Here is a 14,532-nt window from a genome sequence, read left to right on the forward strand (position 1 = left end):
ATAAATGCCTTCCTACTATCATCTCAGTTGCTCCCATCACCTTCCACACCTCTCATGCTTTGTTGGCATAATGAAGTACTATAGGTTGGTGTGCAGGAAACAGATCCCAGGTCAAGGCAAAGGCTTGTCTGGAGGCGTCTCCAGCGTGTGTCTAATTGAGCGCTGTGTAGTTAATTGTTTGTGTGTGGGAGGGGAGAAATCAATCTGTTTTCACACTGCCGTGACTTCTAGGCCCTAGGGTGAGAGACTGAAGCTGGCAGACACAGACGCACACACACATCAACAACTCTGCCAAAAAAGCCCAAAACCATGCCTTGCAAGCACAAACTTGCACATGCAGACCCAGAGCCTTCCTCTAATGGCACACGCACTCAAACACACACATGCGCATCCACTCCTTAGAGGAAGAGGATGTGCATGAAAGGTTATTGAGTCAGGGTAAAGTCAGATCCATCTATCGATTGGATGCTTGCTGCGAGAGCCAGAAACGTGAGACCTGCACAGGTCAAAGGGGCCAAGAGAAAGTGGGGATTAGACACAATAAAAAAAGAGAAGAAAAGAAGGGGAGAGAGAAGGAGAATAGAGAAACCTACAGAGCTTCACAGCTAGCATCACTCCCTCCACGCCCATCCTCTCTGAATGCAAAGCAAGCGTTCTGCTTTGGAGTATTCGTAGAAGCTCTGTTCAGCTTCATGAACATGAGAGTGAGATTTTTCTCAATTTGTACTTTTGGTCAGTGCAATATGTCAGATCAGAAAGAAGAGAATAAAGACACATAATTGTTATCTTTTTATCTACATGCATTTTAGTAAATTATTCTATGCTTAATGTATACTGTATATAAATAATTAATCCTCAGTGAGCCATGTGTCAATTAACATATAAATGCCTTCTACAAATAATGAATTAATTTGCATATTTAGCTAATCAGCTCATTTGCATGTGTTTAGTTATCTTTAAGGGTGTTTCAGTTTATGACTGAGTGCTGTTGTCAGTGAATGCCTATTTGCATTTTAAATTTTTCACTTTGTGAAAAAAAATTTTTTTATTTTTTATTTTTGGTTTCTTGTTGTTTTTTATGCTCTAGTCTTCTAAGCAGAGCAAAAGTAGACTGGTTTAGGCGACTTTGCTGCAAAATAGAATGCCACCTGAATAATTTACTTTTTCTTTCAGTGGCCTCATAGCCTACACACATCTCTTATATGAGCCACCAAAGCTCTGTCTCGCTTTGGTGAAAGCATCTGGTGGAATGTCTGCAAGTCCCCACTTGATTGGCTCAGAGTTATTTATTTTCACCCAGTCAGAATCTCTTTCATTATTTATGGGAATGAAGCAAACTGGGATATGATGATGAGATGTGAAAATAGGATGAGAACCAGTGAGGGATTCGGGAGCATGCAGGCACAAAACAGGGGGATTACGGTGTGTGGAGGGGGAGAAATGTAAGGTTGAAGGGAGATGGGTGGAAGGGGAGGGGTGATAAGGTGGATGAGTTCAAACAGTACTATACTTCACTTGGATAGCAGGCGCCATGAGATGTCTGTTGATTCATCTCCCTTTATGCGCTTGGTTCCCTTTCTCTGCCGAACCTTTTTTCCCAAACAAAAGCAGACGGAGGGAATGATTCAGAGTGACCAGATGCCTGAGACTCCCAGAACGAAAGGGCAGAAAGGTCGCATCAAACAGGAGGCTCCATAGAGCCCACCGACCAGACTGAAATGTGTCGATGAACTGATGTACTCGGGCCTCCGGGGACAGGAAGGGATGAAGGGAAAAATGAGTATTTGAAAAGAAAAAAAAAAAACTGAGGAGAGAGACAGAGCTGACTTCTTGTGTGTGAATGTTTTTGTGTTTAGGTGTAACCATTAGCCCAGTGTCCGTAACTCAGAAATCTACCACTGCATGTGCTATGAGTGCATAGCAGCGTTTGCAGTTCTGTTGTTTGAATTGACTAGAGAAGAATGCATTTTTATTGTCATTATTCGCATGTACAATGAGATTAAAAGCAATTCCTATCCAGCACAGACATGTAAAAGAAATTAGGGGTGGATGGGGGGGGGGGGGGGGGGGTAAGGTGCACAGTTTTGCAGCGCTATGTACATATTCAAGAATAAACAAAGATTAGGAAGGGTTACGGAAACGTGTTAAATATTGCACAGTAATGATGACTGAATGCAGTGGGTTGAGGATATTTGGACAATAAGAGTAATGGTATTACACAGTGTGGATACTGAACAGTACTTTCGCTAGCATCTAATTTCTGGGTTCATGTGTGCATAGTTGCTTAGTTTCACTCCATGATTTGTAGTTGGAGAGGTGGTCTGTACAGACCCTCTGGGTATTCTCCATGCACTAATGGGTGTTCACCTGGTGTGAATTCCGGTAAATGTTTCCAGCACTGCTTTGTTGATAATTAACAGAAGCAGACAGTGTAAAGTAGCACCTGTTATGCCCGGATTGACTGAACCCCCAAGCTTTGGGCTGTTTCTCCCAGAGGTCCTGTCTAATAATCAGACCACCACCACGTTTTCCTCCTCAAGGACCTCATAGCATGAATGCATGCACTTGTCTGATTGAAAGGGAATGTGTCAGAAACATGAATGTGCCCCTTGTCTGTTTGCAGCACTTGTATTTAGCAGTGTTTCTTAAAAAATGATCACCAGTTTAGTTCTTTCAGTTTACAGGTACATATTAACTTGACATTTAGTTGAATAGGATGCATGTGTTTTTGTTTGTGCACATGCCCGTGAATGCTACTCAGTTATTCCTAAGTGGCTATGAAGACCGCTGGTGTGCTGTGTCCATGTCTTCAAATATGTGTGTGTGTGTGTGTGTAGACAGAGAGGTACAAAGAGATGGGGGAAAAAGAAAGAAATTGACTGACAGCCATGTTTTAAAATTGGGGCAGTCAGGCCTGCTGTGTCAGAATCTCCTGATGCCCACTCGGCACATCCCTAAGCTGGATAACCTTGGCAGGCAGATTGGGGTCAGTACTATCAAATCAGATACATCACTCATACACACACATAAACATACACTCACCCCATTCCACAATACAAATCACTCTGACATATGCATTTGGAAAAGGTAGATATGTTTGCATTGGGATAACACACACCCGCACTCTAGTCCTGTGACCCACAACAGAATAATCTCTCTGGATAACTCCAGACAGCTATGGATGGGCAAGGGAGTACAGTTCAAGTTAAATTTTGGTTTTATTTAAATTGGCATAAACTAGTTAATCTACTTTTCGGCTATCATGAGGAGAGAAAGCAGTGTGGTGATAAATGTCCAGATGTAATCATCTGAGGTTTAATTAATGTCCTCTCATTTGAAAAGCTAAAAAACACACTGAAGTGCTGCGTGTCTTTGTGTGTGTGTGTGTGTGTGTGTGTGTGTGTGTGTGTGTGTGTGTGTGTGTGTGTGTGTGTGTGTGTGTGTGTGTGTGTATGAGACTGCGAATTAGACATTAGGGCTGCTAAAAACAGCACTCTTGAGCTATTGTGTTAGAAACTCAAACCATCAGCCTGGAAAATGAATTAAAAGGTGGCTTTTTCAAAGATATTTAGAAATAGAAGTACAACGTCTCATAAGATGACTGGAAAATTGAACACAAATTTTTGTTAACTAATCACGGTACAACAATGTACAAAACAAAAATCTATAAAAACAAAATGTTGGTACTTTTCATTACTCACCCTGTGATCACAGTCCTCCACAGACTTCATTGGAAATGATTCAAATAGTTCATCTGTAACAAATAATTACCTTTTCCCAATAAAATGCGTACATTCGTAGATTTTAGTAGGCCTTTCTGACTAACTAGCTTCATTCAACCCAAACTGATGCCCGTGTAAAGAATGTCGGTCTCTAAAGTGGCAGGTTGAAGATGTAACGGAATAATTAGTGGATAGTGCCACTGACACAGAAGATGGATACTTCCATTGTATGGGCCTCAGCAATGAGATGAAAAGAATGTCAACCTATTTTTAAATGTCACTGTCTCTTTTTGTTCTGAATCCCTGCTCTACTTTGTGCCACAGATCTAAACTGGGTCAACATCACATGTGGTGCCCCGGTGGGCTCTTCAGTGTGTGTACATGTGTGATTGTGTGCATGTGTGCGAACATGTGTGCAAGTGCTCCGAGCCCTGACTATGTGCATCTTAGCATAAACCAGCACTTGGGACGTGGTGTCTACAGTTTGCCTCGGGTGAATCCCAAAGGTAGCTAAACAGCTATGAATTCATTTTTTCCCACCTCACTTTGTGTTGTTTACACAATATCTACAAATTGTTTAAGTCTGTTATCATTGTTACTTTTAGAGAGAGCGAGCTCTGGCTAGCGATGACACTCACACTCTCAGTGTGTCTGGTTTGCATCCATAGTGTGCTTCTTCATTCCATGTGCTTTGCTGTTGTGAACTGTAGTGCAACAGTGAGACGGGGATTGCCTTGTTGGAGCTTTCAGATTAATAGGCACTGATAATAACACACACAACTCACAGCGCTTTTGTCCTTAATGAAGATGGATCTAGCTGGGCCTGGCGGTGCACAGGCACTTGGGGTGGCAACCTGCCAGTCACAGCCAAGTGACATCTGGGAACAGCTCGGTGAAAAGGGTGGGATGGAGCGTCACTAGAGAGTACAATTTCATAACATTATCATGTTATATCATAATCCATTGTTGGTGGCTCATAAGATTAATGTCGGAGCCGGCAGTTATCACTCTTTTTGTTTAGACTTAATGGTCATAGTGAATTATTCATTTCATTTCATTGATTTGCAGTGCAACTCACGCTGACAAAGTTGACAGCGCAGGTTGACAGATAGTGAGTATATCTAATCTGACTGTGAGGTTAGGAAGAATGGGGAAGGAAAAAACCCCCCATTAGAAACAAGATAAAGTTATGTGTTGTATAAAATAAGGCTTTGCCATTTGTTTGGTGCGAAATTGACTGAATAAAGCTGAATAAATATTTTTGAAATGGTTAACATTGGTTAAGGGATGGATGCCAAACTGGGTCAAGGGTTTAATCCCCGTAAGATATTAGAGCTCATTAGACTTTGGCTGCAACCAGTATTTGTGTGAGAAGACAGGTGGGTGCTAAGGTCACTTCCTCTGGCAGCCATGGCAGGCATCACAGGGCAAGCATTGATGGGTAGTGGCATTGCCTCCTGTTGCATCAGTAATAATGAACAGTGACAAGCTCTCCACAGCCACAATAAATCACAGGCCACACTGGAGACACTGAAGACCAGGCTGGGAGCATGCTTCTCTTCAGCGCGGTGTCAGTGTTGACGAACAGACTGACTCGGTGGCTAGCAGCAGCCTATCTCTATCGCTCATTCACAGATGCTGCACTGTTATCGCACACAGTCGACCCCCTTCAGGTATTCATGTACTCTGGTTAGCATGTACAGCTGTCCCTCAGGAATATTGGACTCTTACTGACTGCTTTATAGGTACTGTGACTTTTTAAACAACTACTACTGTTGGAGAAATAATATTAATAGTCAAAGCATATACTCTAGAGATGAGGAGGTGTGTGGGTTGGGGTTTGTGGAGAGTTACATCCAAGGGCTGATACTGAAGCAGGAAATAATGTAGAGGAGTGTCTGTTGAATAAAGTGAGAATGGCTCTTTTTTTTCTCACTCCCCATTCCCTTTGCCTTTACCTCTTTGGCAGCCACACTAGCCATGTTTGATATCTCTCCACTGTGTTCTGCAGCTCTGCAGATTCCCTTGTCTCATTTGCATTCCCTTAAAGCACACTTCCATTAAAGTCTCCCCCTGTTTTTTGTCTCTTCCCTCTTTCCTTCTGTTTCTTCAAATAGGTCTTTCTTCACTGGGTTGCTCTTTTGGAGAGAGTCTTATTCCCTGTTGACTACACAGCCTATCCCTGCTCTCCCTGAGTCAGTAATCAAACACATTGGCCCTAATACACAGGCCATTACAAGAGCTCTGATGTTCCATCTGCACACAGACGGCACAATGGTGTCATTATATAAACAGCCCTGCTGCTGCAGCCAGCAAGATACTACCACACCAGAGCTTCGCCCTTAACTGACCTACCCCAGTAAATGGAGGTGTTGGGATGATCTGACCTGAATGTGCTTGTGTAGCTGCTGCTAGCTTAACAATATTATCCATCCTAAATTACTGCTCTCGTGTTAACATAACAGGAGGCTATCATTTCTCACTATGGTCAAGCAAGTGGGCTGCTCAGCATCAATGCAAATGCAATAAAATCAGGTTGTTGTGTAGGAATAATATCTAATGCTATTATGTTGTCGTTGCTAGCATGCTAGCTTTACCAAAAAGGATTAGGGAGATTAACGATAGGCCCAACTGGAGGATAACAATGAAGAGGTTGGGAGGGCAGCGGTTTATTCAAGGTGCTATCAGATGTTAAGTGTACCGAGCTCATATTGTACTTTGTGGAAAATGCCACAATTCTTATGAAATGAAATGAAAATTTCATGATTTCCTTTTCTTTCGAATCACTTTTTCTCAATAAAGCAAAATTCAATCCATTCAATTTAAATAGCACTAAAATTAAGAGAAACTCTTTGTCAGTACCAGATTGATATGATTGCATGTTCTCTATTAATTTTGACATGCAGATGTAACTGTTAAGTCCAACTTACCAATTGGGCTAATTTGGATGATCATTTAATCATTAAATTTGACTGTCATACCTCAGCATCTTGGAAGACAGATTTGTCAGTAGAAGTACAGACTCCCACTCAGCAAAGCTTGATTGCAGATGGTGGCGGTAATGATATTTCATGGTATGTCTGGTACATTTCGAAAGGAAAAGTAGGATAATTATATTCACTTTGGCGAGTGATTAGTTTTATGGAGGTGAAGAAGTAATTAATGAATTCCATCTCATCCTAATTTATTGTTACACTTCCTTGTATGGCTCCCTCTTGCCTAACTCAAGAGAGTACAAAGGAGTATCGAGTGTGACAAAGCTTCGGCACCAATGAGTCAGAGGGAGAATTACTTAGAGGCCCCCAGGCAAAGCACAGGTTTTTGTCATTCTTTGCCATCTCATCATACTATACACAATACGGCATAGATAACCTCCGCAAATAATACTTTCCTCTGAAATGAAGTGCCTGCCTTGGACATGACTGATGCCAAACCCAAGCAGCGCAGAGTAAATACAACATGTATTTGTTTTCAATTTATTCCAATTTAATCGCATGTCTTTTTGAACTGAATTTTTACTTGATTACAAATATTTAATGCAGCAGTTTGCATCACTTTCTGATTTGTAAGTGAGTGATTGCCATTCAGTTTCGCACGCTCGGCTGTGTCGGTTGCTAGGAGGCAATCATTTCCTTCATAGCGGGAGCTTTGCTACTGAACCAACTATTTGTTGTTGAAGCATCTGAGGCATAAACATCAATCCTAATAGCACGGGAAGCGCTTGTGCTTCATCATCAGATGGAAAGACTTCTCTTTGCATGAAGAAACTGACCGTCATAATTTATGACTGTCAAATCTTTAAATCAATCACGAGTGTTTTCCCAGCTGAATAAATTTGTGTTTGTGTTATCGTGATCCCCGCGTCGCCCCCCATTGCCATGCATGATTTTGGCTTGTTCTCTCAGCATACCTCATTTTCGAATGCACTGAAATGCTAATTAAGATGTTAGGAGGTCCCAGAACACTTTATGGGTACAAGCTATTTTTGGAAACCTCAGAAAATTTGCTTTAAAAGCTGCAGCGTTTGTTCAATCGAGTTGGAAAACTTTCTGCCGAGGCGTTGGCCAGTCACACACACACACACACACACACAGAAAGTGATTTCACTCACACTTATCATACTTGTCTCCTCCACCTTGATATCAACTTCCCTTTTGTGGGAGAAAACAGGAGAGAGAAAGCCTGAAGCTGTAGCAGCTCTGAGAGTTGCACCAGCTTTTCTAATTATGCAGCAAAAACTGTCTACGTAAACTCTTTGTTCTTCTGTCTCTTGATTCTGGTCAGGTAATGTTACTAAATGCCTCTTTCTTCTGCACAGAAATGATTTGAGTGATGGGGTTAACGTGAATGGTTCATGTGACAGACACACACAGCTTTTAACATTTCCCCCACTCTGCACTGAAAGGACTTGTGTCACCCTGTTCTTGATGAGCATGTCTGCCATAGCAAACAGATTCTAATGATCATGGTGATTATCGTAATGATCCAATAGAAGTGGATAATGAGGTTATTTGCTTTGGATCAAGGCGGCCTGTAAATTAATAGCTAAAGAAACAGAGTGTAGCATGTGAAACAAGATAGCAGATCTGTGCACTTAAATGTAAATCTGCCGCGTTTGTCTTTGTGTTAACACAAGCGATCGCCATTTGCCCGGCTTTGCTTTATTCGTCATCCTCCTCACCTTTACACCAGTGCTCTGAAATTGCCGTCCACTCTCGCTTTTTGTGGGTTCCAGTCTCACAGGGATATGATGTTCTGCTCTATTAGAAGAGAAACAGTGATGATAATAATGGTGGATGTGATCAGTGCAAAAGGGCAGGCTTTGGCCTCAGGCATGTAACATCCTCCAAGTAGGGAGAGCACAAAGAGAGAAGACACCCATCTCACACCCTCCAAAGAGTCCTAACCTTCTTCCACCCAGAGGCACGCTGACTCATAGACACAAGCAGAAGAAATACTTTCCCTTTTGCCTTTACTCGTTCATTTTTACTATTCCTTTTGCTGTTCTCACTTGGCTATTTTCAGCTGTTTCCCCTCCCATTCTCTAGAATTTATTCTCCCTGTACAGAAAGTCATCCTTCACTTCCCTTTCTCTTTTTGTTCTTTATTTGTTAGTTACTCGGTCTGTGTGATGCTTCCTCTCTTTTCATTTCTTGATCACCTCATTCCTTTGTTTTGTCATCTCTTTTTGTCTCATTTCATTCACTTTGGCCTTGCATTCTTCCTTTATTCCTTCCATTCTCCCTCCCCATCACACTGAAAATGAACATTTCATAATGCCAGCTTTCTTTTTTGTCACAAAATAAAACCAATTTATCCACCCAGCTCCCTCTCTCTCTCCTTCTCTCCCTCAATCACCAGCCTTGCCTCCCTCCTTGCTCTCTTTACCCGGCCCTCTTCAGAGACCACAGGAGAGCTATTGTTGAAAAGCACAGAAAGAAGCACAATCAAAAGAAACAGGAGAAAAGACAGATTTTTCTTACACTGAAGCACAAATGTTGGTAGGAAAAACAAATGCGTGTCATTGCACTGAATGGAATCACTTTTTGACCATCAATGATAAAGCGAGATTGGGGATGAGGTGGGGGCTGCGGGATAGCTTGAGAGTAAATGCCGTGAGAGCTGTGGAGCTGAGTAGTACATTGCATGTCTATTGCTGTTTGTTTACTGCTCTTCTACTTTTTCTTTGTCCCTCCTGCCCTCCCTCTGAGCATGTCCTTTTCTCTCAACTGCTGATCATAGAGGGTGGTCACACAACACTCAAATTAAGGCACAAGCTGCATTAGTTCAGAGGTTGTGTGTGTGTGTCTGTGTGTTGTGCATACAGTGTATGATAGAAATAAACGCTGGTGCAAAGAACAGCTGCTGTGAATGTGCTTGCCACTCAGTTCTGCTTTTATTCTCTCTCCCTCTTTGCTATTTGCTCTCTGCATCTCTCTCTCTCTGCCTTGCTTGTACTCTGCGATATCCAACATACTAATCCATGCAGCGACACCCGGGCAGGTTGTGGGCCTGCATTGCCACTGGGGAAGAGGTTAAATATCAGAGAAGGTCACAAAGAGGCGGGGCTGGAGAGGTCGAAGGAAAAACCAAATCAGCGATGATAAAGAGAGGGGCGAAGCCGCTCACGCCCTGCCGTCTTTGCTACCAGATGAAAAGCACTGCCATGCCTGCGTGATGTTGTGTGTGTTGACATATTTAGCAGGATGAAAAGCTTTGATAAATGAAAAATGCAGGGACTTTTATAATCCCAACTGTCTGTTTTGTATTCTAAGTTCAGGTTTATAATCAAGATTAGGATTACATTTATTTTTGTACAGATATACACATAGTATGATAAAAATTTCTCTGAACTATTTGAGGATGTCACATAGTCTGCAATATGCACTAAATCTGTCATCTTAAAGATTTATCACAATCATGCAATTTTATGTTTGATCTTTTGTGTGTGATTAAGCGAGATTTATTTTCTTGCATTTGGAAAGTTTGGCTCTAGATTAGGATTCGTTTTTTTTTTTATCTCACAAAAATATGTGGAGCTAAAACTGTCACAATAGACCATCGACCACAACATTAAAACTGTTGAAAGCCAAAGTGAACGGAAAAGTTGATGCTCTACATCTGAATGTTACATTGACACATCCCAGAAAGCTAAAAAAAATTGAGCAAAGCATCCTGCTCATGGTGTTGGCACCACCAAGCTGGAAAATGCACTCATACTGCAAAAAAGTGCCTGAGGAAACCCAAGAAATACAACCAGAAAAGCCAAAGCACTGATCCCAAATCCAAACTCAACAGACCATACCATGGAGCAAAGCCATCCATGATGTCCCCAAATCTACTAGAGCCCCAATGCCACATACTGCAGACATATCTTGTATCCAGACCCTGATAAGTCACAAGTGTGTATTCTGGTGGTGTTCTTGAGTGGACTTAAATAATATTCAGCATGCGTTATGTTATGTGGCTGATTGGTAGCAAGAGTGAAGTGCTGACTGTAGGTTAGTTGAAACTGGTATAGAGCACAGAAAATGAATGGAGTCAATAAAAGCTCCATACAGTATCCCAGCGTGTGTGTGAGAGAGCATGTGTGTGTATCATGCAGTAAATGAAATAAGACAAAGCAACCGGCTCCCCACTAAAACAAACAAACACTCATACAACACAAAGAGATGTAGACCAATCTGTCTGCTCCATCAGCAAACTCAGCAGGAGCAGTGTTAGCTATAACGATACCATCTTTACTGTTCTCTGCCTTCTAGCCCCTGAAGGGGCAGAGCAGGCTCCACTGTCAAAAAATCAGAGCTCAAGTTCCAGATTGTGATTTATTTCATTAGGCAAATGAGATGTGTGAGCCCCGCAGCACCGCTGACTGAGTCACCGCTTTTCACTGTCTCGATTTGTATGCATGCCTGCAAACACAAACACACGCACACATAGAGAAGACATGCATTTTTCACGTGAAAATAACTCTGTTAACAGCCCCAAAACATATGTAGCAAGTCTGATTCAATCAAGCGTCCAAACACTTGAGAGTGATGAGCTGGTAGTGGCAACAGCTGTTGCCAAGCCATCTTGCACAAAATGGCCTCCGATTTCCCAACTGATCATTCTACCTGACCACCACAGGGGGAGCCTCTCTCCTCTCCTCTCCTCTCCTCTCCTCTCCTCTTCTCTCATTTAAATGCTGTACAGAGAAGAAAAAATAATTTCCTTTTTCTTGACGTATGCACATACAGAATTTAAAGAGGCTCCTAATTCCGTGTTTTTTCTTTCCCCTTTGCCTGCAGGTTCACCCTCAAAGTGGGTGTAAGCTGAGGAAGTGCCCCCCAACTCACCTGTGCCTGCTGACCACCTCTGACCACCTAGACCAGTTCCGTACACTTCTCGGCCTCAAGCATGGCTCTTGCAGTCTGGATCGTCTTCACTTGTGCTGTGGCTTCCAGCAACATTGCTCCATCCTCACAGGGTATGTAATATTAAAATTCTCTAGTGTTGTCTATATCATGACGAGTGCACATGTGTGCATCTGGATTCAGAATTTATGCGTTAAGATTCTGTTTTAACTCAACGAGCCAGCTTAGACTGTTTTACACACCGTAAGCTTCTGTTGGTTTCACCGTTACTTGTAGCCGGCCTGGCCTGAGGTTACTGCAAATGAGGATGCAATATTTATACATGTGATGAAGGTTGTAAGTGTATTGACTTGCTGACCAGGCTAGAAAAGCTGCACTTCATTAACTGAACTCTCTCTACAGGAGACAGAGAGAGAGAGTGTCTGAGCAAGGTGGATGTGAGAATGTCAATAAAATTTCTTGTCATCTTGATGTTAGTTGGAGCGTGGCAAGAGAATAAGGGGGAATCCGTGCATGTAATGGTGCCATATGTGTGACCTCCTTGAATGTGCCATGTACCATAAGATGTTTCGTTTTGTGTCGCATGTGCGCTAGCTGTTGTAAGCTTGGCAGCAGGTGACCTGGATGGGATGAAGTGATGCTGGAGGGTGTTGTGTATTTGTTGGAAGATATGTATGAGGGAAGGAACGGGAATTGCAGGGGTAGGCAGCGGGCCGAGGAGGGAAAGGAGGGGCTGCTGGGTGTCCTGCTAGTGGCCTGCCACACAGACAGCAGCACACCATCTGCTGTATGTTCTCCGTCAACTCTGTGCCAATGAGCCGCTGGGTGATGGACAGCCAGAATGAAGAGGAGGAGCTTAAGGACACATGGTTACCGCAGGGAGGAGCTAGCGATGAAGAAAGTGGGGAACAGTAAGGTGTGTTTTCATATTAGTGCTGATATCAATATTGGATTTAACAGTTCCCCAGTGAAAGCTATGATTGGACAGGTGTGGCTCTAATTTGAGAAGCTATTCTTTTTTCTCCTTTGGTTGCATCAGATCTGTGTGGCCCATGTTGTGTTCCATTAGGCCACTGGCATCATGTTGCTTTGTGTTTTACTTGTGGGTGTATATATTTGTATGAAAATAAGCCTCCACCTATCTGCATGACCTGGCACTTCGGGAATAGTAATAATACAGCAATAATCAGTCACAATCACTATCAGCGCACAGACAGAACATTTGGTTGGATGAAATTAAGAAGATTTTTTTTCTATTGGAATCAGGCACATTGCACATTTACATTGGCTCATGTTCACCCACACTGTTTTGGTGCACATAATTTTGGCAGTCAAATTTTGGCTGAAATTCATTCTCTCTTTTATAGTGTGACCAGAGGAGCAGGAGAGAAAAAGAAAGGAGAACAAGGGAAGTGGAATTTAAAGGAAGAGCGCAGGGTTTTGATGTGATGAGATCTGCTGAAATCCCTCTTAGACTAATCAAAGCTCATTTGGAAACCTGCATGATCATCACACATGGCTTCACAGTCTAATGTGTACTCCCTGCTCCTCCTCCGTGTCCCGACTAATCTGCGATGCTTTAACCTCACTCTGCTCCTGGCTGCACATTCTAATATTTACCCTTAACACACACCCATTTATTCTACTCTGGAAGTAGCTCTTTAGTGCAAATGTTCTTAACCAGCATGAGCTTTGTACACGTACGCCTCACATAGTGAATATTTATCCCCTTAAATCACTGTGCAGTTTTTCATTTGTCTTTGAAATCCAATGGCTGCGTGAGACAAAAGACAATATTTTCATCTGTGAATACAAACTCATACTAACACAAGCAAATAAAGTCATAATCATACTGGCATATAGAAAATCCCTCCACCCCTTTGTCCCGGCAGTCTCCCTGACAGCCTGACATGCGTACCTTGACAAACAGAATGTCCCGCTGATTCCACAGAATGCTTGAGAATGTACCACCCTTCATACATAGTGCTGCTGATCTGAAAGCCCATTAGGCTTGCTTAATGTGGCAGGCATTGCAGGCAGCTGCGCTGTACGTGATGAAGCCCTGACACAGAACTTTCATTTAGCACAGTGTAAAGCGTTGCTGTGTGCATGTGTATTCGTATTTATGTGCACCAGTGGTGGCAGGAAGACCATTACAAGGCTATTTGTAGGTCCTTTCAGTCTGCAATGTGATGGGTATGAATTTGCAAGCATACAGTATAGTGCATAATGTGCCTGTATGTCCATGAGTGCATGGTGATGTGTGCATGCGAGAGTCTGTATGGATCTTTGTGTTTATGTGAGAGTGCTGACATATCCAGATAGATGTGCGTATGAGCCTTTTTGTGTGTATGTGTGCGTGCGTGTTTGTGTGTGCCACTCATACCAGGATGGCAGTGCCAGCTGACTGGTTGAATCTGTTCTCATCTCCCCTGTATTTAAGCCTTTGCTCTCAGATCAGTCGTGTGGAAAGGCCCCTGGTCCTTTAGTGCACACGCAGACATTTTTATCTGTCTTCCCCTCCTCTGCCTGGCTTTTTTTCTTCCCTGCCTTTTCCCCTGAACAGTAGCTATTATTTAAGGATAGGGGACTAGCTGTTTTTACACATCTTCTCAACAAAGTGCTTAGTCTCTCGACTGTTCTCCAAGGGTGACACAATGTTTGAATGGGGACTGTTCTCAGTGTATGCTTTTGCTTTCTGTAATGCAGGGCTCGGTGTTTTGTTTTGTTTTTTTTGTTCCATGGAGAGTAGGGCTGTTCGATATAACGATATATATCGGACGACGATATAAAAACATCTATTGTTTGTTTCGTGGTGTCGCAAAATAAACTGTTTACGGCAATATTTTTTCATCGTTTTGATGGTCACTGTAGTGGCTATATTAATTTCTTAAAGTTCTCTCTTTCTCTTATATTTAATATAACCACACACAAGCGCCTGTTTTTATGCGTTG

General features: G+C 42.5%; 1 protein-coding gene across 1 annotated transcript in view; it reads left to right on the forward strand.

Moving 5' to 3' along the window:
• adgrl1a (adhesion G protein-coupled receptor L1a) overlaps positions 1 to 14,532 on the forward strand; it is a 98,204-nt gene that overhangs the window by 27,864 nt on the left and 55,808 nt on the right. The window contains exon 2 of the mRNA XM_026164640.2: positions 11,513 to 11,691. Coding sequence (XP_026020425.1) covers positions 11,622 to 11,691 — 70 coding nt within the window. The 5' untranslated portion in view covers positions 11,513 to 11,621. The remainder of the gene's footprint in view (positions 1 to 11,512; positions 11,692 to 14,532) is intronic.

This window comes from Astatotilapia calliptera, chromosome 4 (genome assembly GCF_964374335.1).
Source record: "Astatotilapia calliptera chromosome 4, fAstCal68.1, whole genome shotgun sequence".
Lineage (NCBI taxonomy): Eukaryota > Metazoa > Chordata > Actinopteri > Cichliformes > Cichlidae > Astatotilapia > Astatotilapia calliptera.